The 23,381-nt window shown below is 47.6% G+C and overlaps 7 protein-coding genes and 1 non-coding gene across 8 annotated transcripts; 3 read left to right on the top strand and 5 right to left on the bottom strand.

Annotated features, from left to right (window-relative positions):
- Positions 1–301: 301 nt before the first annotated feature.
- On the bottom strand, positions 302–3,698 carry I302_100713 (gamma-glutamyltransferase; the record flags this gene model as incomplete). The annotated part of the gene is made up of 12 exons (XM_065869135.1): positions 302–381; positions 513–826; positions 981–1,059; positions 1,129–1,195; positions 1,267–1,383; positions 1,615–1,846; positions 1,910–1,995; positions 2,150–2,360; positions 2,425–2,432; positions 2,507–2,610; positions 2,701–3,118; positions 3,216–3,698. The coding sequence occupies 12 exons, from the start codon at positions 3,696–3,698 to the stop codon at positions 302–304; spliced, it is 2,199 nt and encodes a 732-aa protein (XP_065725207.1).
- Positions 3,699–4,302: 604 nt separating this feature from the next.
- On the top strand, positions 4,303–6,671 carry I302_100712 (uncharacterized protein; the record flags this gene model as incomplete). Its single annotated transcript, XM_019190725.1, has 7 exons — positions 4,303–4,512; positions 4,594–4,687; positions 4,815–5,302; positions 5,463–5,912; positions 6,005–6,112; positions 6,239–6,447; positions 6,560–6,671. 7 exons carry the CDS (start codon positions 4,303–4,305, stop codon positions 6,669–6,671), a joined length of 1,671 nt encoding a protein of 556 aa, XP_019047473.1.
- An 844-nt stretch (positions 6,672–7,515) lies between these two features.
- Positions 7,516–11,964, top strand: I302_100711 (uncharacterized protein; the record flags this gene model as incomplete). The annotated part of the gene is made up of 17 exons (XM_065869134.1): positions 7,516–7,582; positions 7,676–7,714; positions 7,898–8,028; positions 8,254–8,479; positions 8,714–8,858; positions 8,964–9,218; positions 9,278–9,306; positions 9,363–9,581; positions 9,636–9,796; positions 9,867–10,279; positions 10,347–10,440; positions 10,504–10,636; positions 10,695–10,780; positions 10,836–11,069; positions 11,136–11,255; positions 11,364–11,510; positions 11,644–11,964. 17 exons carry the CDS (start codon positions 7,516–7,518, stop codon positions 11,962–11,964), a joined length of 2,820 nt encoding a protein of 939 aa, XP_065725206.1.
- Positions 11,965–12,172: 208 nt separating this feature from the next.
- Positions 12,173–14,862, bottom strand: I302_100710 (eukaryotic translation initiation factor 3 subunit B; the record flags this gene model as incomplete). Its single annotated transcript, XM_019190723.1, has 8 exons — positions 12,173–12,574; positions 12,649–13,070; positions 13,127–13,280; positions 13,339–14,016; positions 14,073–14,216; positions 14,270–14,456; positions 14,510–14,695; positions 14,768–14,862. The coding sequence occupies 8 exons, from the start codon at positions 14,860–14,862 to the stop codon at positions 12,173–12,175; spliced, it is 2,268 nt and encodes a 755-aa protein (XP_019047471.1).
- Positions 14,863–16,295: 1,433 nt separating this feature from the next.
- I302_100709 (uncharacterized protein) lies at positions 16,296–17,862 on the bottom strand (the record flags this gene model as incomplete). The annotated part of the gene is made up of 8 exons (XM_019190722.1): positions 16,296–16,499; positions 16,554–16,627; positions 16,690–16,839; positions 16,917–17,115; positions 17,279–17,400; positions 17,459–17,523; positions 17,577–17,638; positions 17,704–17,862. The coding sequence occupies 8 exons, from the start codon at positions 17,860–17,862 to the stop codon at positions 16,296–16,298; spliced, it is 1,035 nt and encodes a 344-aa protein (XP_019047470.1).
- Positions 17,863–18,656: 794 nt separating this feature from the next.
- Positions 18,657–18,752, bottom strand: I302_100708. The gene has a single exon. It is a non-coding gene; the product is annotated as a tRNA-Lys (tRNA).
- A 788-nt stretch (positions 18,753–19,540) lies between these two features.
- Positions 19,541–22,522, bottom strand: I302_100707 (uncharacterized protein; the record flags this gene model as incomplete). Its single annotated transcript, XM_065869133.1, has 11 exons — positions 19,541–19,618; positions 19,674–19,963; positions 20,018–20,228; positions 20,271–20,444; positions 20,498–20,657; positions 20,790–21,277; positions 21,326–21,688; positions 21,736–22,088; positions 22,141–22,296; positions 22,361–22,421; positions 22,481–22,522. 11 exons carry the CDS (start codon positions 22,520–22,522, stop codon positions 19,541–19,543), a joined length of 2,376 nt encoding a protein of 791 aa, XP_065725205.1.
- Positions 22,523–22,930: 408 nt separating this feature from the next.
- I302_100706 (uncharacterized protein) lies at positions 22,931–23,292 on the top strand (the record flags this gene model as incomplete). The annotated part of the gene is made up of 2 exons (XM_019190720.1): positions 22,931–22,977; positions 23,037–23,292. The coding sequence occupies 2 exons, from the start codon at positions 22,931–22,933 to the stop codon at positions 23,290–23,292; spliced, it is 303 nt and encodes a 100-aa protein (XP_019047468.1).
- Between the last annotated feature and the right edge of the window lie 89 nt (positions 23,293–23,381).

Genomic DNA, 23,381 nt, shown 5'->3' with positions numbered 1-23,381 from the left:
CCCATTTGAATACTGTATCGTTCGCAATAAAATCGATACATGTTTGGAGATATTTGTGAAGAGATGTCTAGATATTCTATATTGAGATAAAGTGTATATGTGAGATACAGCAAAACGACATAAAACTATTGTTAGTTGACAGAAGATAAATAAGAGATCCCCTTTCCGTATCCTCGAGATACCACTTAGATCGTCCGAGATCACGATAAGACATAGTATACCTTGTTCAGACAAATCGTCATTGACCGTTGTCCGTCCATATTTCCTTTCCTGCCTTTGCCTTACCCTGAACTTTGAGAATCTAATACCCCGCTGCAATTCCGTTCTTCCTCGAATCACTCGCTGCGTAGATCGTACCGTTCTGCAGTACGATCGCCTGGACTATGTTGACGGGCCGCAAAAGATCAGTCAGTAACAGTATCTCCTCCTCCCATCTCGACCCTCAATATCCTCTCTACCCGATCATCCTCACCCATTATTTCAGAAAAGTATACCAGCAGACTCCTACTCACCCTCTGAAATCCCAAGATTCACATCAAATTCCCCAACCTCCTGACCCCTCTTCTTCAAATCATCTATCAACTCCCTCGGAGAACCCTCCGGACCAACTTCGATAGTAGTCAATGGAGGGACAATCTGATTATGTACTCTGTACGCTTCTATGGATTGTGAGATGTCCATACCTGAGAACAGGTTCAATAAGACCTGAGCGACGGAGGGGAATATACGTGACCCGCCGGAACCACCTATGATGGCGTATATCTCTGAGGGGGAGGTGGAGGACCGGGGGGTGAGGAGGATCGAGGCTGAGGTTGAGGACAGGGGTCTGGATGATATGATGGATTAGCGTGATTCATTTATTACACTAGTAGAGCGACCACGCGATGTAATTTTCGAGGATGAACGATCATTAAAGAGGTGACAAGGTTTCACTCTTTCCATATGGGATGGGATATGTCTCATGAGAATCGTCCACTCACCTCTTCCCCGGTTGAGGGTAGTTCCATGGACTGGGCCATAGTCCAAACGCATCTGCTGCACCCGGTACGGCAAAGTCATCTGTTCGCGATATTCCAGTCAGCTCGGAGCACCACAGACGTACGAGGTGTGTAGCTGGTGATGACTCACCCTGCTCATCATTGAATATAATCCCTGTCTTGGGATCCATAACGTGACTTCCCCAGATAAGATTCACCTGATCACGTCCACAAACAAGGAAATCAGAAAGACCAAGACTTGGCAGTGTACTACGAAGACACTACTCACAGTAGACGTCACACTGGCAGCTCCACCCCATCTGTCCAGCACACTTAAATGGGTCGTACCGTGATCTATAGGTGTATCATGCTGAAGTCCGTAATAATCAATCTCGTGCGTTTCGTTCTATACAAGAAGAAGAATCAGCCATCAAGCAGTTCTGTGGTCTGTGCTCTGTGCAGCATCGGATTTGTCGCAGTCCCCCATGTGAAAAAACAACAACAACAACGGCCTTTAGCAGGGAGAGATCTGTCGAGATATCTTCTTCCAGACCGTTGTCATCCTTGTACCCTTGTACCGATCTCAGGACACCCACGTTCTACAGATAGGCCAAGTAGGAAACCCTCAATCACTCACATCACAAATCATTCCCCTCTTCTCCTCCGCCCAATCACCCTCATAAAACTCCCTAAACCTCGTGAGATTCCCCCCAAACTCAGGCGCAGGATCGGTAATTTCGCTTCTCGCTCCAAAAGCAAACTTCATACCTTCGATCAAGCGGTGTACGTTCAAAGGATTCTTGAGGCCGCCAGTGAAGGGGATGTTGTAGGGTTCGAGGAGCTTTAGGAAAGCTAGGAGGATACCTCCGCTATCACGGGGATTAGTATTGAATCATGATTTTGGGATAAGAAACGGAGGAAGAGGGACTCACGAGGAAGGTACGTCAGTGGTGTATATCTCTTTGCCCATGAAGTTTGAATGGATTGCGGGGTATGCTCGTACTTTGTATGTCTTGAGCTGTGAAGACAGAACAGATCGTCAGCACTCCGTGAAGTGTTGAGGAGTAACATAATGCCCCTTCTTCATGTAAGTGTTGCAGGTGTCCGTAGTTGGATACTCTGCTTGCCACGAGGGTATCTCAAAATGAGGCAGCTCGAAGAATCACACTCACATCATCCAAACTCATGATCCCTCCAGCTTTCGCAATAGTCTTGACACTACTATGAGCGATCTCCCCCTCGTAGAAAGCTTTCGCACCTTCTTGAGCAATGATCTCAAGGGTTTTCCCGTAATTTATCCGCTGGACGAAATCGCCTTCTACGAGGAGTTGACCTCTTGGTGCGTAGACTGCTGACCATGTAGGGGAGGATAGCATGAATTGGCTATATAGTTTCTTATCAGCATTATATCGCCGAATGGTATGAGAAGCTATGGTGGTGTACATACCCGAATAACTAAGATCGTATATCAGCGAATGGCACGGATGAATGGTTAATCAAGTTGTATAGTTGTATGAAGGTTGACCCACCCTCAACCTCCTTGCTAGTTCTCTGCTGACTTTCCATCCTTTCGCTAGCTCAGCTACGGGCATGACCACGTCTTCCCATGGCAATTTACCGTACATCTTGTGAGCTATTAAACAGAAATATGATTAGCAAGTTGACCATTCACCTTCTCGAATTCAGAATCGGTTTCTCTCCGACTTCTCGAGTCATGACTTACCCATTTCCAACCCCCTCAGTTCCCCCGGAACTCCCACCGCCAACCCCCCTACCTGAGCAGCGACCCTTCCCGCCCTCTCAGCGCCATACATCCCTTTCTCACTCTTCGCAGGACTCGTCTCCCTGAAATCTATAGCTATCACTTTCTCCTCTCCTTTTGATATTATTTCATCTACCTCAGGGGAAGTATGGTTGATATCCGGTATACGAAGTACCATGAATCCTCCTCCGCCTATCCCACTTGAGAATGCGTTGAGTAAGCCTATACATAGGGTTGTGGTTATTGCTGAATCTACTGCTGAGCCGTTCTTGTCTTTGAGGATTGATAGGCCCAGATCCGAGCATGTTTTGTCCTCTGAGGACACTGCGCCGTGTTGGGCTGTTATTAGGTAGGGGTCGTTTCGGGGGAGACCTGTTGGCTAATTATGAGACACGTATGATCAGTATATATTGTTTATACTGATGAGGTAGATTCTGATATGGGATTATAGGGCTTATTTGAGAGAGACAACTTACAGGAGGTAAAGTCCATACAGGAGGGACCATCGGTCCGTCATCCAACCCTTTATTCCGCTTCATCAACTCTCTGCTGAACACCGCTCCTATCCCCATACCCACAAGCAGCAATACGGCGTACATAGCCCATTGTCCATATTTCTGATAAAGCGGTCGATGATGATGATGATGTTGGTGTATTTTGATTGGCACATTCCCAGAACCATTCATCGATACTGGTAATCCCTCTCCTCCCTCGTCTTCTTCCTCGTCATCGTAGGACGTCGCAGATCTGAAGGAAGGTTCATTGGCAAAGTGGACATGCCGTCTGAAGGGGGGGTGATTCCAGAATTGCCATGCTGGAGAGGTCTTACGGGTTATCGTTGGTCTCTCACCTTCTTCTTCGTCGTCGATATCTGTGGGATGTCCATTGGAATTGAGGAGGGGGTTGGTCTCTCCTATTTCTTCGGATCGACGGAATGGGGCGGAGGAGGAGGAGGACATTGTGGTGGGGGTGAGTATAGCTTTGAGCTGGTCTGAGGTGCTCGTTCTGCTGCTGAGTAGCTGTCCGATCTATACACATTAATTGGGTCGAGGTCTGATGGTACAGTCTAGTTATGCAAGGATGAAATCTATCTATTCAGCTTATTCATTCGCAATAAGGATACAGTACACCGACGGCCATCTCCTACAGCTCACCTCGATCATGCCGTCATAGAGAGAGCTCTTTGAGCTAATAACAATGTAGTAATGCCACGTCATGATCCTCGTTCTTGCCTGTGATCGGCGCCTTCCGACAGCACGGTGATACGGTGTCACCCATCGGAGCCCCTTTCTATGATCCGACTGACCTCGTTTAAAAAGTACCATATAAGTAAGTAGTATAGCGGATAATAATGATAACCGTCGCTTAAATACCTCTTCAAGAGTAAACGCAGGAAGATGAGAGGAGGACACAAGCCAAAAACGTAAATCCATCATAATCATCTATTCTTAGGGCGTTTATCATTATCCCATTAAACGAACCCAGAACCCAACCTCTGCATAAAGGAGACGACATCATCATCATCCTCTTCTTCCTGCTCGACTCAAAAGGTAAAAGGATATAATGCCTTCCAGGATCACACCATCATCAGTAACAAGAATATCAACTCGATCATCCAGACACAATTTCGTTAGACCTACTATCGCTCTCACTGCTCAACGAACTTTTACTCATATCACCAGACCCGCCATCACTTCCTCTCTCAACTATAACAGAAACTCTATAAACATCAGAAACATGTCAAACTGGCCTAAAGTCACCGCTGAGAACCCTGTGAGTGTCATTCATCCTTCGGAGGCTAGCATGTATCTCAATGAGGATGTAGCTAATAATGATAATTGACTGATTGGTCAGCTCGGTCTCGACGACCCCTCTTTGCTCATCCAAAAGGGATTGATTGGTGGGAAATGGGTTGATACCGAGTCAGGAGAGACTTTCGAGGTAAATGGTGAGTGACATGCGCGTCCCCTGCATGACTGCATCACCCAAATCATACAATCGTCCTCATGTCCTTGCCTCGTACGGACACACATGCTTCATCGTGTATTGTTGCTGACTTCCTCACCCACACACAGACCCAGCCTCAGGCAAAGTAATCGGAACATGCCCCGACCAAACCGTTCAAGATACCAAAGCAGCCATCGACGCCGCCCACAAGGCATTCGCAACGTATCGAACCACCTCCCCAGCCCAACGACAGGGCTACCTCGCAGAGCTCCACAGACTCTACATGGAGAACATCAACGATATCACCCGACTGATCGTATGGGAAAACGGTAAATCATGGAACGATGCCCTGGCAGAGGCCAACTATGCTGGATCATTCTTCTCTTGGTTCGCCGCTGAGGCTCTCAGGACTAACGGGGAGACTATCCCCTGCTCTGTCCCTGGTACTAGGAATATCACCATCAAGCAGCCCATCGGAGTTGTCGCCTTGCTCTGTCCTTGGAATTTCCCTGCTGCCATGATTGCTAGGAAGCTGGGTCCTGCTTTGGCAGTGGGTTGTACGAGCGTGGTCAAGGTGCCGAGTGAGACGCCTTTCACTACTTTGGCTATTGTTGAGGTGAGTTGGGCTCGGTATCATATCCCGAGGTATTCTCAGTGGCTGTCACATCTCTCGCCATGGAACCCGGTCATTTCTCCATCTTTCCGCCCATTACACGTCCCTCCCTGCTCTGCACAACGCTATATCGCTCACATGCTCATATCCTCTATTTGCATAGCTCGCCAGACGTGCCGGTGTCCCCGACGGAGTAATCAACGTAATAACCACCGACAAGCACCTCCAAGACGTAGGCAAAGAACTCTGTACCAACCCCATAGTCCACAAGGTCTCCTTCACAGGTTCCACCCGAGTCGGTAAGATCCTCGCTTCCCAATGTTCCGGTACCCTCAAGAAAATGTCTTTAGAACTCGGTGGAAATGCCCCCCTCATCGTATTTGACGATGCCGACCTGCCCACCGCTGTGGCCGGTACTATCGCGAGCAAGTTCAGGGGATCAGGTCAGACTTGCGTTTGTGCCAATAGGATCTACGTCCAGGATGGGATATACGATAAGTTCGCTAAGGCCCTGGCGGAGAAGGTAGCGCAGTTCAAAGTTGGGCCTGGGTTCGATGAGGGGGTGACGCATGGGCCGTTGATTCATATGAGACAGGCTGATAAGGTTGATGAGGTGGGTTGGTTGTGTTTGCTAGAAGAGGAGAAAGGAACTATGGTCTACATAATGAGAAGAGAGTGAATGCTGATCCGCTTTGACGATTATAGCACGTCCAAGATGCCGTTTCGAAAGGAGCTAAGATCTTGGTTGGTGGAAAGAGGGGTAAGGGGACTGAATATATCCCAACGGTCTTGGCGGATGTGCCAGACAACTGTGTGAGTGCTCTATTCAATACCCGTATATAAGGAATCTTAATTATCCTGGAGATGTTTCGCCTATCTCGTCGCATTCTCATGTGAATAGGGAAGGACATATCAAGCTGACTCCTAGCACTTGTTCAGCTCATCGCCTCCGAAGAGACTTTCGGTCCCGTCGCCGCCTTATTCCGATTCAAGACCGAAGAAGAGGTCATCACCAAAGCGAACAACTCTGAAGTTGGTCTAGCAGGATACTTCTTCTCTGAAGATGTTGATAGGGTGTTCAGAGTCTCTGAGGCTCTGGAGACTGGTATGGTCGGGGCTAATACGGGTATGATCAGTCAGGCTGTTATGTGAGTGTTGTTTTGCCATTTCGAGACCATCTCGTGGGGAAAAATCCGATTGGGGATGTCAGGCGCAGACGGGAGGACTGTAAGCTGATCTTGATGGATGTGATGATTACAGTCCATTCGGGGGTATCAAGGAGTCTGGATATGGTAAAGAGGGTGGACATCAGGGTACTGAGGAGTACATGATTACCAAGTTGGTTGCTATTGGATCGAGGATCAAGCAATAAATAGGCGGTGAATGTTCCGATAAGGGAAACGAACCTTGTGGATAGATGCCTGAGAAAGAGTATCTGTAGATATGATGGGTATCATGAGCTGGGATAAGATATGATACTGTATATGCAGTGTCGAAGGATAGGATATGTACAAAGTATGAGCTATGCATTTGGGTTACCATGGTTTGACTTAGGCTAGGCGCGGAGCGCTCGTGCAGTATGGTAGATAAAGCGAAATGTGTAGGACAGTCCTGTCCTCTGACTTGCTTATCTCGATGATGTGGATAGCAAGGACATCGAAAATAGCTGGAGGTGGTCGATCAGACGCTCGTGTATCGGTGCATATCAATTTGAGAGGCTTTTGTTTATGACGATGTCTGAGAAAGAGGGGAATGAAGGAAAGAGAGAGATGAGAAAATCGGAAAATAATCGAGAAAATCTCTGTCGCTCTCTCCGCAACACGAACGAGTTTGACTGTTCAACTGGTTCTTGTTGTCTCTTCCTCATTACTCTTTAATCTTTCATATTTATCTTATCTTGATACGATATTGCTATTAGATTCGTCACTCACTTGAACTTCGAGTGCTCTTCTAGATCTCAAGCTCAAGGTATCAAGACAATCTGGAAGTTGGCTTTGGCTTGCCTGCTCGTCGGAGGGAAGCAGCCTGAGGCTCAACGAAGTACGATACACCTTCATTCAGATGATTCTGTGATTCCATAAAATATACAACATCATCTTCATCCTGGATTAGATTTCAAAGCAGTCAATATCAATTTGCGATTCCCTTGATACGAGGACAGAGACAGACTCCAAGTGCAAGGTAGAAGCTGCGCTGAACATCGTCAGTGAAGGATCATGGTGCTACAGGGGTACAAGGTCACTTCGGCCAAACTTGCCAATGGGGAGGTGGTCGCTCAGAACGGTATGTCATAGATCATATTTCTATCTCACCAAGTGTCATTCCCGACAGGCAAGTTATATGATCATATGCTGATTAGGGATGAATATGGAATAGATCATGTATACGTCTCATTACCATGGTCCGAGAGAGATGGTCAGTCTTCCTTTGCCTTTCGTTCCTCGTTCTCCCACTTCCCTTCCAAGTCACCAATGACATGACGATCCATTCTTTATCCTCACTTGATGCATACTTTCGAGTGATCAACTCCACAATCTAGCTACAAAGTCTTCATCCTCAAATCATGCGATGCATACTGACTCTCCACGCTCAACGCAGGGACACCATACAACATAGCGAGGATCATCGAGTTCTTACCGCCCGATACCTCCCCCAAGAAGGGTTCGAGGGCCGTCGGGTCCGGCTCGGAGCTCATGGTCAGGTTGAGTCTGTACTATCGACCTCCTGATGTGGGTATGGGTTTCTTTTGTTTTGATGAGTTATATCTTGCCGTTGGCCGAGGGAATGTGTTCCTCCCGTATCATCGGACAATCTTCACATCCAGAAATACAGAACCCACCTTCTCATGGGTATCAGTCATAAAACACCACTCCAACACACATTGCTCATCATACATATTCAATACAATGTCCAAGAACCTATGCTAACCCCACCCCTCCTCCCCACCCACCCAGGTCTCCCTCCGCCCAATAAACGACTTCCGCCTCCTCTTCGCAGCGATTCACACGGACATCCAACCGCTCTCCAACGTCCGTGGGAGATGCTACGTCCGACACAAGGATCGGATCGATGACTTGCTGAAATGGAAGAAATTGCCGGATCATTTTTACTTTGTTAAGTTTTATGATCCGTATATTAAGAGGGATTTTGAGGTGATTAGGACGGAGGCGGTTAACAATAGTGAGTCGGATGTGGACCTGGATGGGTCCGGGCAAGAGAGGGAAAGCTCTTAGGGGGACCCGATTCTGGGGAATCAGACTTGGGAAACACGGAAGTTTGCAAATTTGGAGCTTGTCATATCTTGATATCTTGACCTCCGATATGTGAAGTCTACGGTAGCAGGATACCAGCAACAGATCATGCACATCGGCTCATATATATGGTACAATGCTGATACTCTTCTCACTCTCCCAGTCCCCCTCGACGTCAAAGACGCACTCCTAGCACGATACGAGTACCTCGTGACCGAACGAGAGATGGTATCCGATCTCACTGAGGCATTCCGAAGTTGTTGTGTATGCAATCAATGGGCTTCATACCAGGAATCCGTCAAATGCGAGTGAGTCTACTGTTCTCTTCACCTGCTCAGTCTCGTCTTTTTCTCTGCTGCGCAATCGACAGACCTCAAGACGGCAGTATGCTAATATCACTTAACATATCTCAGAGCATGCAAAAAGCACTATCACATGAAATGTCTCACCCCTCCCTTAGTCGGCAAACCAGCAAAAGGATACTCATGGTTCTGTATACCCTGTTCGGTCCAGCGTCATAAGGATGTGGAATCGGAGAAATATAGATTCACGACCAACGGGTCATCCACTACTACGGGGAAGAACAAGCAAAAGGCAAAAGAGAAGATTATAGCTACGGATGCTAGGCCTGATGTCACGTTCAGAGGGTGGCCATGGAGGTATTTTGGGTGAGTCTGCTGCGTGATACAAGCAAGAGCCTGGACAGGCAGCTGATGTGGGTGGACAGAGTGTTTACTACCCCTGAAGATGCTTTAGGTGAGTTCAGCTATCCTTGCAATCGAGATGTCAGCTGATATAATATGCTCGTGTAGATCCCGAAGACGCTATCTTCCCTCGGGCAGCTACGAGAGTAGGATCGAAATACCAAGCCAATGTACCATCTTGGGAAGATCAGGAGAAACCTCATGTACCTGGAGTAGTTGAAGTAGAAGCTGGACCTTCGAGGCATGGGTTGATAGAACGAGGGTTTGATCCGGGTGAAAGAAAGTACGAATCATCCCTTACGCTCAGGTCGAGACCTAGCGATGATTGTGAGTGAATCAGCTGCGCGATCTTCGTCGACGATCCGCTGACAAGGAGCTCAGTATCATCTTATATGGACGAGGTCCGATTGATGAAATTGCCTGTACCGTCTTATGATGTTGAAAGGCTTAATCTTGCTATTGATACGTATACGACGATGGGAAGGGAAAAAGCCGTCCAGCTCATGCGCAAGACTAGATTGCCTGATTTCAGACCTATACATGTGAGTGGACCAAGCAATCCAGACGTATATAGAGCACGCTCCCGAGTCAAGCTGATTAAGGTGATCCCAGCTTACCGATAAAGAAATCTCGATATTCGAAGCCGAGCTAGAACGCAACGGAGGCTTAGAGACTCACGAGACTGCCAAACTCCTCAATCGTACTCCGGCTGAGGTATTGCGATTCTCTTACATATGGAAGAACAGACAGCTGGCGAAGGAGAACGAAGCTTTGAGACAACATCATAAAGTCTCTACATCCCATGCGAGACAGAACAAGACACTTGGTGCACCCTCCCTGGGGAAGATCAGAGCAGCAACGACGGATCATTCGGACGACGAAGTCTCGCTCTACGGTACTGAATTTGGTAAGAGGAAAGACAAAGATAGGGATGTGAAGTGTGCGGCTTGCTCGACGAGGATAAGTAGTGTTTGGTGGAGATGCCCTAGGACCGTTCAGGGAGATGCGATGTGCGAGGATTGCGGGTGGGTCATACACATTAGATAACCATGACGGAGCTCGCGCTGATGGGTTGGTTTGGGACGGGCATAGATCGAATTATAGGAAGTACGGGGTGATTTCTTTCGTCAAATCTGAGGATAATAAGAAGGAGAAACAGAAGGAAGCGACTTTTAAGAAGAATAAGGTGGGTTAGAGTGTAGGATCCAGATTATTGGAGGGATGTACTGATCGTCTTATGATGACGCAGGGAGATGCAAGTGGTACAGCTACTCCTGTTCCACCTCCTCCACCGAAGTTACCACCATGTGCGAATTGCAAGAAGATGGAACCTAAGGCTATGATGGCGAGGTGTAAGAATTGTACTTACTCGGTACATGCTGGTGAGCTCAGCTGGGCGAAAATCTGTGGCGATGTGAAGCTGACTTGATACTCTGCTAGGATGTTATGGTATCCCATCTCAGGATATGGGACCGAATTGGGAGTGCGATTTGTGTATAAATTCCAAATTAGAGGAAAATCATCTGGTAAGATAACTGTACTTTCCACTTGAATACTTATCTGATTGTGATACGTGTATAGGAACCGCACTGTGTGCTCTGTCCACACGACTTGACACCTATAACCTCGAAAATCAAGAAGAAACCCACCCAGCAGGCAGATTTCGATTTACTCTCCGCACTCAAACCTACTGAAGGTAGACGATGGGCACATATACTTTGTTCGACGTACCTTCCTGAAGTAGGGTTTGCCGATCCGTCGAGGATCAAGACTGTTGAGGGTGTTATGGAGGTATCGAAGGATAAGTGGGAAAGTGTGAGTGCTCTGACGCCTTTTAGCCGGCCTGAGCAATAGTGCTAATCGATGCGATGGGGAGTATAGCCATGTTCACTGTGTAATCAGACTGACGGAGCTGTGGTGGGATGTACGGATTGCGACGTCTTGTACCACCCTGCGTGCGCTTGGTTATCTGGTTTGAAGATGGGCTTTGAATTTAGTTTGGTGAGTGCCAGTCCCAAGGATCCAATCTGGTCATGATCACTACTACGCCCATTATCTTCTGTAGAAATTAGGCGACTTTGCTGACTTGTGCATGCCGAACGTCAATAGGCAAAACCAGGTCGTCACGGTACAGTCACGGTAACAAAATTCAAAGATTCCGAGGGAGTCATGGGCCCTGGGGTGTGGTGTAAATCCCATGATTTGAGTGAGAGGGTTATATATGATTTATGGGAGATGGATCCTGAGCAGAATGAGGTGGGTTCGGGTTTTGCATGATCCAAATTTTCACTCTCTTCACCTATGCCTAATTGTCTCCGCCATACTCGTTGAAAACGTACCTTTTTATTGAAGTTCAGGGTATCAATGCTGACTCTCATAAAACCAATAGACCGCCCTTCAAACTTACATCTCCTCGTATAAAGCAATCCCACCACATGATTCCTTCCCCCTTCTCAGAAAAGCCAGGAGATTAGAACATTTCCTACCTCCTCTCTTCGAGATCAGCCATCCGAATATCGTATGTGCAGATTGCGAAGTCGAAGTATCGCCATTATGGCATGATATTATCGGTTCGCCAATGAACGGTTCAGTCAAAGATGAGAGAATGGATATTGATGGGGAGGAATATCTCGCAAATGGTAATCTCAATGGAAATGGAGTAGCAGGGAAAAAGAGGGTGTGTCATTTGTGTTGGTTTAGGTATCAGTGATTGCACTTGGTACGTATCTAGATAATATCTGTTATGATGCATTGCATTTATCTCGTCAAACTATCCGCAAGTACGATTATATTCATGATTCAGAAGATGGAAATGATGATATATGGGTGGATACGGTACATCGTCCATTGATAATGTGAATGTCGTTCATAGCAATACGACCTCGATAGACCCTAAACAATGCATAGAAAAGTACCAACTAACCTACAACAACCTCCTCAGTCTCATCAATCATCTCCTCTACAATCTCCTCCACCCTCTCATCATCCTTATGATCCTCCTTGACCACCTTCTTAGCCTTGCCCAACTCGCTTCGTCTCTCCTCGAGCTTCTTGTTGTTCCTCGCCCTCCAGGCATTCCATTCCGAGATATCTCGTTGACGCTGAGCGAGCTTCTCGGCCGATCCCCTGTTCTCCTCTGCGGCATCTTCCTCGTCGAACGTCCTTGAGAATTCTTTAAGTTCCTTTCGGACTTTCTTGATTTGATCTTTGGACAGGAGGGTGGGGGGTCGAGGTCTCCAGAGGAATTGCTTGAATCGGTCCATTGGTTGGTGGACTAACTGTTGGCCTTTGAAATCCCAGATGCAGAAGCCGGGTTCAGGCTATACATAATAACAACAAACAAAACATTAGTGATTTGTTGCTTAGCTTTGTGAGTGAAAGAGAAAATACCCACACTGGACCTCCAAGATGACGCATGGGTGGTGAGGTACCTTCCACTGGGATCCCAAGCAATATCGGTGATACCGTAATGTTCTCCCGAAGCGAGCATCGTAACGTTCGCACCAGGTTCGGAAGTCTCCCTTCGCTCGTCCACTACGAAATCGAGATCCCAGAATTCAACGTCGAACTTCTGAGACGAACCGATAGTAGCTAAGACGATGTGTCTACCTCGAGGAGACCATACGAGGGTGTTTGCGATCTTGGAGTCGAGGTGTTTGATAGGAATGAAATCACCCTTCTTTTGGTCGAGCTGGTAGAAATCGATATTGTATTTTACGACTACACCGGGGATACCTTGTCCGTAGTTGGGATCGTTCGATGAGACGATGGCGAATCGGCTTCCTTGGGGTTCCCAGGCGAATTGGGGGACGTAGTCTACGTGGGGCTGTCAGCTCTAAATCTCTAGGACTGTGAAGAATCAATGAGCTCACCTTTAAACTCGATAACCTCGACTGGGTAGTCTTTCTCTCTCACTCGGAACAACTCCAAGTTACAGAAAGTAGCCTTCTTCGACTTGGCCTTTCTGGCGTGTCGGTCGACCTTGACACAGAGGAAGTCACCTTGGTTTTGCCAGTAGAATTTACACTTAACGCGGGCAGGTGATTAGCTTGGGTAGACTTGACAACGATAGATATACACTCACGTCAGTGACGTTGAAGAGGTTCTTCGCTCTAAGGATGTTTCGACTAGGGATAGACATGATGCTGACTCTAGCAGGTTGGTTCTGGGCCTCAGGAGTCCAGTACACGAAACTGCATTCCTTTCCTTTACCAGCCTTTCTAGCGGCGAAATCCTTCTCGCTCATAGGGCACCATTCGAAGTTCTGAACACCTTCGATCTTGATTGACTTCTTGTCCATCAAACCCATACCTGGGAGCTCGTACACGGCGATACCAGTTCCGACGTTGCACTTGGCTATGTAGGCGTCATCAGGGGACCATTTGAACGAGGGCCAAGCGACTTGTTGGGGACCATCTTCACCTTGGATAGGCTTGTCGGCGGGGAAAGTTCGGAGAACTCGTTGAGCCTTGATATCCCAGATGACGAATTGGTTTCCCTCATCTTCGGGACCGAATGTCTCTCTCAAAGCGGCGTTAGGGGAGTTCTCAAAGTTGTCCAGAGGTTCTTCAGACCAGGTGACGAGGTAGTTCTCACAGGGGGAGAATTGGATGAGTCGCACACCGGGGTGAGTGAATCGAAGGACGTTGACTCCGATGGTTCCGTCGAGTTTGGGTCCGGACCATAGAGCGACACCCACTCGGTGAAGGGAGGAAAGGTAGGTACCGAGAGGGGACCATTGAAGGTAGAGCTCTCCCCATTTCTGCGTTGCGATATCAGTGGAGGTCTGCATAAACAACGGTGTATAAAGCTACTCACGTTGTTCTTGAGGGGTTTGCCGTCGACTTTAACAGGCTCGGCGGTACCGTTTCTACCGTTCCACCAAATACTGACATCTTGATCTCTGAAAGTGAGGTATTGATCTCGACCAGCACTGTCTCCTAACCAGCTTCGAAGGTGGTCCTATCACAAACAGTCAGCTAAAGCTTTATGTCATCTACAAGAAGCCAGCTCACTTTCTCGACGTAAGGCTTCTCTCTCCATCCAGTTGGAAGTTCTCCTTCTCCTACAGGGAGGTTGGCGTATCTTTCGATATCACCAAATCGGTTGACGTAGAGAGTGCTTTTACCGAACGAAGCACCATCAAGCGCTCGAAGAGCGTTCTCGGCTTGTTGGGCGTCAGGGTAGGTGAGGAAGATGAATCTGTAGTGACTGCGTCAGTATCGTTGCGCAAGCAGGATGAACGTCGTACTCACCCCTTGTTAGTAGCAGCCTTATCGTCCCATGGCATGCTAATGTTCTCCTCCTCAATTGGGGCACCAGCTTTGGCGAATAATTGCCTCAATCTATCAATCAACTTCTGTTTCTTGCTCTCGTCAATGACAGGGATATTGTCCATGACAAGGACATTTTCGAATCCTTGCTGAGTGTCAACAGCGTATCTAACGAGTATCATTGAAATCAGTCCAGAGCTTTCTTGCTTCGTGGATTTTGTTCAAAGTCAAACTACTTACCTTTCTTCAATCTCAGTAAAACCCTCTTGGAGTTCAGCTTCGAAGTCTAGCTGCTCTTCTTCTGTGAATCCGTCGATCTTTTCTATTTCTGACATGATGGCTGTGTGGTACTGGATGATGTAAGGATAAGATAGAGATGGTATATGACAGATATAATTGGATTTGATGCATGATTTTTACCTTTGACGAACAAAAAGCTCATTTTGCACGGGTGTAACTTTGAATAATACCGGGATTATCTGTTACTGGCACTGTAGCATTCGAGTGTGGCAGTTTACACCAAAAGCAAATACAAAAGATTGTAATCTGATCGTAATTGGGGTTTCTGCATTTCGTTAATTCCCAATCGTAATGGCTTCTAACTGATCATGGATCGATCCCTTCGCATTCGCATGGGGTATTCCACAAATCGAACCATTGATGGTGGCAGTGTGCATCCAAATTTGATCACAGTCCAATCGTTGTCAACCTGGCCTCGAGACCTTCAATGGACATACATGAGAACATGACATGCACGCACAGTTGGAAGTATGCGGATACTGACGCTATGCCAACTGACAGAGCATTGCAATCTCTGGTCTCTGCCGTCTCTCCTCGGTTCCACAATCAACCTTTTTCAACTCTGACATCTGCACTCACGCATCCTCATCAGACGTCTCCTGACATTACGACTAGCTTCATGGTACTACAACCCCTTATCAGAGAATGGAGTGATCCCGGCTTCGATTAGGTATGAAACACGATAGCCGCAAAAAATGTAGTATCGTTTCCTCTGAGTCGAGCTGGACTTTCCGAGTTGCCCGATGTCTTGCGAGAAAGCTTGTATAAGAACAGGATCACGATATAAATGTTCATACTAGATGGAATCATGATGAGATTGTATCAGCAGCTCTGTCGTAGCGTTTGAAAAAAAGATGTATCAAGTGCACCATGTCCTTTTGCTCTCAACCCCTGCTCCCAAGGGTCGTGGGATTTTGATGGCGAAGGAACGCCTTTACAACTCTGATACATTTCACGTGTCTAGAAGGTCCTTCCCTCATAAAGATATAAAGGGTATCCGATCCACTTCTTATGGGTAAACTAGTGATCAAGGACTCCTGCGACGAGACGGCGGAAGACCACCGAAACTATGGACCCCTTTTGTTTGTTTTTTTGGGAAGGGGAACTTCCACAGGATACTACTGCCGTAAGGAAGAAAATATAACTAACAACTCAGGAGAATGAGAGTGCCGAAGCAAGTGACAATAACGAGAGAACATTAGTCAAACATCAGCCTTCCGTACACGTGTCGGTAGGTGAGTCGCCCTTGTGTTTGTGAACCCATGTGCTGGGATCATTACAACTGACGAAGGCTGACAGTCGAGTTTCGATATAAATGCTGAAAATACGATGACCACTGTTGATTGCTCGTGCACGAGACCTCGAATATGTTTTGAGACGATTCACGCAAGCTCATACGACAGATCTGCATGTATCTTTACAAACTGTAATCAGAAATTTATGAACCCTGGAGAACCCACGGGTACATTCATGCCTTGGCCCCTTCTATCTTCTTAGTCAACTCTGGTACAGCCTCGAACAAGTCAGCCACGAGTCCAACATCGGCCACTTGGAAAATAGGAGCGTCGGCATCCTTGTTGATAGCCACAATCATCTTAGACTCCTTCATACCTGCCAAGTGTTGGATGGCACCTGAAATACCAGCGGCAACATAAAGCTCAGGAGCTACGACCTGGATCATGACATCAGCGCTTTCCTCCGTAATGTGTAGGCTCATTTGACCTACCTTTCCTGTCTGTCCGACTTGCAATGAATTGTCTGCGTAACCAGCATCTACGGCTGCGCGAGAAGCACCAACGGCTATTTGAACAGGCATGTCAGCTGATGGTTCTATTCTACCATAACGTTTGAGGTTGACTCACCAGCGCCGAGTGCGTCAGCGAGAGGGTCGAGGATCTTGTTAAAGTTCTCTTGTGATTTCAAAGCTCGTCCACCTGATACTACACGGGCAGCGGATGACAGATCAGGTCGTGAGGAGATGGTCAATTCCTCGGAGACGTATTTAGTCGAGGCTGTCGACAACTTCATCAGCTTCCGCTCTGTTCTTTATAAGTGAAAGCATGCCATGTGAAGAGGACTGCGAACGTACCATCACCAGCTGTCGCTTCCACTTCTTCCACAGACGCACTACCGCCTCCAGTCTTAGCTTTGTCGAACGCAGTTGTTCGGACAGTCACGATCTTGAATTTGTCCTTAGGTGAGGATTTGATCTTGAGGATGGCGTTACCGGCATATATGGGTCGGGTGAACACGTCTCCTGAAGATTCGAGTGCAACGATATCGGCGATCTGGAAAAGCATCAGTCAGCATAACGGTCTTGGGTTATTCCCAAACAAAGTCAGATCATTCGTGTCTTTCTTGTAAGATCGGCCGACGGTTGATATGTGACATATGACGCGCATTGGTGCTGTCACCTGGCCGGACTTGACGAGATATGACCCGAGCACTTACCATGGATGAGTCGAGCAGACCAGCCAATCTAGGAAAGACGTTCTTTCCTACGGCGGTATGGGCAGCGAATATGTGGGAGATGTTCTTGGCTGGCAAGACCGAGGCGAGAAGAGGTGCGACATCTGATCGAACGCGTTGCGAGTTAGCGTTACATACACTGAAAATCGAGTGAATACTTACTCTCGGCTAGTGAGTGTGAATAGGCATCGGAAGCGGCAGTATAGACCTTGGTAAGGCCATCAATCCTATGCCAAGAGTAAGCAAGATACCTCATTGAGATGATGATGGCTTCACTCACTTCTTCACTTCCTCCAGTACACCGTCGACATCACTCTTCGATCCTACCACAATACCTGCAGTCTGACAGATATTGCCTGATATCAGCAGACGTCTCAACATGATACAAAGGGGGTGACTGTACATACATCCGATCCAAGAGACTGGGCAGCAGTAACAGCGTTCAAACTCGAATCATTCAATTTCCCATTCTTGTGTTCTAGAAATACCAAAGAAGATGCCAGTCGTCTTTGTGTAGCAGCGAGAGAGGAGAGTCGGGAGGTTCGGAGAGCAGCACGAACAAGCATCTTGACTCGTCAGATCGTGTAAGACGTATGGATAGTTACAAGTAAATTGATGCTGTCTTGATGATAAGGGCTTATGAATATGTCTTGTGATTTCACACTTTGAATTGCTTTAAGCTGCTCTCGAGTTTGTGATGTATCCGATCAACCGAACCATTTCGGCTTGGAACCCAACCGGAAATTTAAGTGAACCCGCCACTTTGATACACTCTCAAGTCTTGGGCAGCATGGTGGCACCCATGCTTCTTCGATGATGAGGTATCTTGATCCATGTGTATTCTAGCCGGATGATCACTGCTCAATGGAGAATGCATATTAGACGTTCGGGTCGTCGTGCTTAGAGCTTGCTATCGAAGTATCATGCAAGCGTCTCATAAGCAATTCTGCGTGTCTAGAATAAAGGATGCGGACCTTGGCTTTCCTCGCTTCCTCTCGTGCCTCACAGAGCAATCGCTTACGCTTAGACGACTCTTCGAGCTCTGCACGAGCGGCTTGCAGCGAGGCTTCTTCGAGCTTGCGCTGTATGTTGAGGGGAAGGGAGGAGGATGAGATGGAGGATAGGGTGGAAGGGAGATCGGTGATGGCAAATCTAGCTTTGGGGTGGAGATTGGACGTGTCTTTTTGGGGCTTCAAGTCCGTCGCCTCGATACCAAAAAGGATGCCTCCTACTTTACATCAGATCACAGAGAGCACCACCGCTGAGACTCGTTTTTACCTCTTGCACGACAAACACGAGCAATATAACCCAATTCAACAAGATTTATGTCTGAGAAAGACTCTTGAAAACAAAAAGTTTTAGCCCCACGGGGGACTCGAACCCCCAATCGCCCGATTATCCTAACATTGGAGAAAGAATAAGAGTCGGGAGCCTTAACCGATTGGGCCAGCGAGGCGTTTTGATGTAATATCTCACCTTTGTTGGTCAACGTTTGCTTAGACGGTACAACTATATCCAGAAAATAGAGAAAAATGGGAACTTTTTAACATTGGACACATGCGATTCCGCCGAAGGGTTCCTATGTCTATCTGGTCTTGTATTAATTGGCTTACGCCTTTGGCTATCTTGACTCAAGTAGCTATGGCGGGGCCTATTGAGGCCTCTTTTCGTCATGTCTTTGCCAGTGAGAACACTTGGATGCAGCCGCATCAACATTCCTCCCCGGATCCTCCCCTTCTGCCTTAACCATGCGACTTTGCCTCCTCCTGATTTGCCCCGCCACCACCCGGTCTCCTCCCTCGCTATGCCACATCAATTTCCCCCTTCCCCCCTCGCCCTTTCCCCCCTCGCCCTTTTCCCCCTCGCCCGCCCCCCTCTCCCTTCTCCACACCTGCCCTACCAGTACCTTCGCCGATCAAACAATTCATGATTGTCCCCTTCCTCTTGTTTCTGCCTACTTTTCTAACCTGATCCCTCTTTGTCCGCTCAATTGTTCTGTAACATCCGCTGGAGTTCTCGGATCAAGTACATCGGAATGTCTGAGAATTTATCCCTCCTTCCCCACTCGTTCCCTGTCTCAATGCTGAACAGTCGAAGCTCTTAAGTCCCGAACTACTCGGTAAGCTACGAACGACGAGCTAACAATTGGTAGATTGCCCAAAACATGTTGAATGATACAGTCTAGATAGCATATGACAGGCTTCAGAGAAATTTTCTACAAAGTATATAGAATTGAGCATTCTTCTATTCCACGTCCATTTCCTCCTCATCCACTTTCGTGGTGATGGCGGCCACAGGGGGAGGTACGAAAGGCTCAGACCACTGTATATCACAATCGTCAGCTAGAGTGATAGGAGAGATTAACCCGTTAGCTCACCTTGGGATACTGCCTCTTGTAAAGACTCATACAGATCGTATCCATCTGTTGAATTGGAGCATCGAAATGAGCCTTGAAATACCCATGTGTACCGAGCGGTTCCTTGATATGCCCAATTTTACCGAACTTGGTATGCAGTTCGACAGATTTGAAATAATCGATATCCTCTCTGTTGAAGAACATATACCTAATCGTAGCGGTCTTCTTGTGGACTTTGATAGGATGTCCAGTAAGGATAATTCGCTTGGAAATGATTCGAGTAGGGTCTGGGGAGAGGAATGAACCCATAGCTACCAAGCTCGGAACTAATCATATCAGCTAGAGTCCAGGACATCCAAACTCACCTTGATCGGCACCTTCATCTTTGAGTAGGATACACGCGGTTTTACCGAAACAGATTGGCCCGAAGGTTGTAGCGACTGTTGCGAAACCTGGTCGAAGGAATTTGTCGGACTTGTGCACGTTGTTGACACCTTTACCACCGCCTCGGACGTGCTGAGAGTATAGAGGTCTGATGACATATCGTCGTGGGCCGACACAGAGGATGAGAGGGTCCTGCGAGTATGTCAGGTCAAGCTCTCTGGATTGATGACTCACCTTGGCTTTGACTGGCTCGTCGTATTCGGTATTCCTCTGCACGACGAAGTGCAAAACAGATTGCTTGTGTTCATGTTGCAGCAGACCATGTACGATGAATGGTAACAAAGCATCTCGCTCGTCGATGACAGTACGAGGGACGTCTTTGAGCACCAGGATGACTCTTGTTCCAGCCTACATAGTCGACTTAACACGAGGTCTTCGCACAAGAAATGATATACACTCACCTTGACTCCCTCTTCAATCCCATCATGCTCAATCCTCTTCTTCGTACCCATGTAATTCTCAAACTGGAAAATCTTCGCATAATCTATCGGCAAATTTTCATACGGATCCCAAGGACTCGTTCTGAAACTCTTTAATCCTCTATACCTCTGGAAACGGGTTCTAGCAGGGATATGTCGGGGTGTATCAATTTCGTCGGGGAACATGGCATCTTCCGCTTGAGCCTTTTCGCGCTGGCGGAGGTATGCTTCGTACCTATAACAATCAGCTTTGTCAATGTGGTTAATGACTCACTCTTCCTCCTCTCTCTCCGGATCAAGATCCCTATGAGCGTCTTCTTTCCTCTCGTCCAGCTCAATCTCCTCGGTCTCCTCTTCCTCATCATCGTCATACACGTCCCTTCCATACCCTTCAGCTATTCCGCCAAGCTCATCACCCGACACATCCATATCACCATCTTCATCATCTTCGTCCTCCTCCTCATCCTCTTCATCTTCATCATCGAATATCCAAGCAGCTTGATAAGCACTTGTCCCCTTTGGTACCCTCTTCGTGCGTTTCTTCTCGCCTGTAGAGCTGCCAGCAGTAGGTACTTCAGATCCAGCCATTTCTTCCTCCGTAGGCCATGTCTGCTCATTCGCCATCAGGTCGGGGTTGTTGATAGCAGTCAGATCGTCTGCGTTCTCGGTGGGTGTGGAAAGAGGATCAGAAGGAGCGTCAACAGACATGGATGCCTGTTGATGTGGTCGATGGGCAAGTGACGAGGGTGGGGCAGGGAGAATCTATAATGCTAATTTAGCTTCATACCCAACTGAATATGCTCAACTCACAGCTTCCACCTGAAAATCCCCTTTACCAGGAAGATGTACCAGTCTATCCGCACTCAATGCACCTCCTCTGACAGTCCCGATAATTTCCAATCGTCCCTTCTCTACGCCATCTTCACCTTGCGCACCACTTCCAGTCCACCTTATAGCATTTGAACCCTCAGCTACGATGAACGCTCGGCCTTCTTCGCTCTTCGTTCCACCAGGCGCAGCTTCGCAGAACGCCCGAGCGAGAAGGGCAGCTTCGTTGGGTGTATCGGAAGAGTGAATTTTGGGTACAGAGGGGAAGAAGTACTTTGTGAAGGAGAGAAGGGATTTATGGATAAGCTGCTTCGTATCCGGTTTTATAGGGTTGGTAGCAGGAGCCTACGACGGAAATTAGCCTTGCACTATAGCTGAGTGGGCTGACGTACCTGCACACAAGCGATAACTTCCACACCGCCTGCCTGACCCTGTAGACATCTCAATATAGCTTCTCCCTCAAGTTGCACCTCATCCACACTGCTCAACAACAGTACCACGTAATCACTTATCAATGCAGCATCAAGAGTCGGGTAGAGTGAAAGGGGAGGTAAAAGGTTGATCTGTAAGGAGGTCTTGAATCTTGGTGCTCGGATGAGATAGGTACCCCTCTCTGTAAGGGTTGACGATACCTCCTCAAGCTCTGATTCAGGGAGACCAAGCGATGGTAAGAGGTTGGCAAGGAACCGACGAGGTGATATAGAGGGTAAAAGGGGCACGACGGAAACGATTCGAGGGACTTGGCCTATAATTGGGTCAGCATTCTGCATTATGTTTGCAGAAGAAGGATGACTCACCCCCCCCACTACTGGTTGAGAAGAACTTCTGATCCTCCACAACCGTCTTTCTCTTCAAATCTCTCTTCTGAGCATTCGCATTTAACCTTGCCTTCTTCGAGCTGGACGCAAGGTTTTTGGTGTTTTTGCCAGAATGCGACGATCCGCCGACCTTACCTATCAGACATAGATTTTGGTCAGTCAGCAAGCCAGCTGTGCGACTGCAAATGGAAGAGCATACCCTTTGCAGCGGTCTTAAGAGCACCTTTGGAAGAATGTTTTGATTTGAAACCTTTGTTGGTCTGGAAAAGCGAAGATCAGTTAGCGAATGCTAGCAGAAGCGAGACAACCGCTCACATACCTGTTTGAGAGTGGGTCTATGTCGATGCTCTGAAGAGACCATCTTGACGGACACTGACACTTGAAGATGATACCGATGTACGAGAGAGTATGTAAGGTGTCTCTATACAAGAGAATCAAAATGTTGACTGTTTGAACATCTTGACCCTCATCTTCCCAAAAATATTTAAGCGTTTTGCGAATCGAGACACGTGGCATTTCCCTGAATATGAAATCCTCCACTCAGGCTAGGAGAGTCACATCCAAAATAAAGCAACCTCGACGATGGAAGTTAATAGTTTACTCTTGCTTGACTGCTTCACCTTCCTCAGTCGCTTTAAACAACGTATAAGTAGACCAGCTGCACGAGACCTGCCGCTTTGTTGTGACCAGGTTCAACAACTGCAGCCTCAGCAACCGTCAAACCTACTTTCATCTTCACCTGTCATTCCCGTCGACCGATACCTTCAACATGGACGAGCTCTTCTTCTTCTTCATCCTCTTCTGCGGTCTCTTCCTGTAAGTTCGATACCCACAGCTCTCTCACAACAGGTCAGCTGATCTCTGTGCTACCATAGCCTCGCGTCCATCATTTACTGCTTCCTCTCCACCTGTCTAGGTATACAGATACGTCAATCCGATATCAAAGAAGCATTCTCCCTACCTACTCCCGCCAAGATCAGAGCAAGAGACGAAGAACGACGGAGAAGGATGGAGCAGATGGGAGGGTATGAGATGGATGATATTGGGTATGAGAGGGTGGGAGGGATGTCATCGGGCGCAGAAGAGTTCGAGATGATGAGGAGAGGGGGACCATCAAGGGGGTTCTTCTAGCAGTACGCAGATTGCATTGTATGTATAAAACAAATAACAGGTTGAGCTGATCCGATATGTCAATGCTAACTTGCGAACTGATTATGGCG

The sequence above is a fragment of the Kwoniella bestiolae genome, chromosome 1 (genome assembly GCF_000512585.2).
Source record: "Kwoniella bestiolae CBS 10118 chromosome 1, complete sequence".
Taxonomy (NCBI): Eukaryota; Fungi; Basidiomycota; class Tremellomycetes; order Tremellales; family Cryptococcaceae; genus Kwoniella; species Kwoniella bestiolae.
Note: the sequence above shows the minus strand (reverse complement) of the source record. Positions and strands in the feature narration are given on the sequence as shown.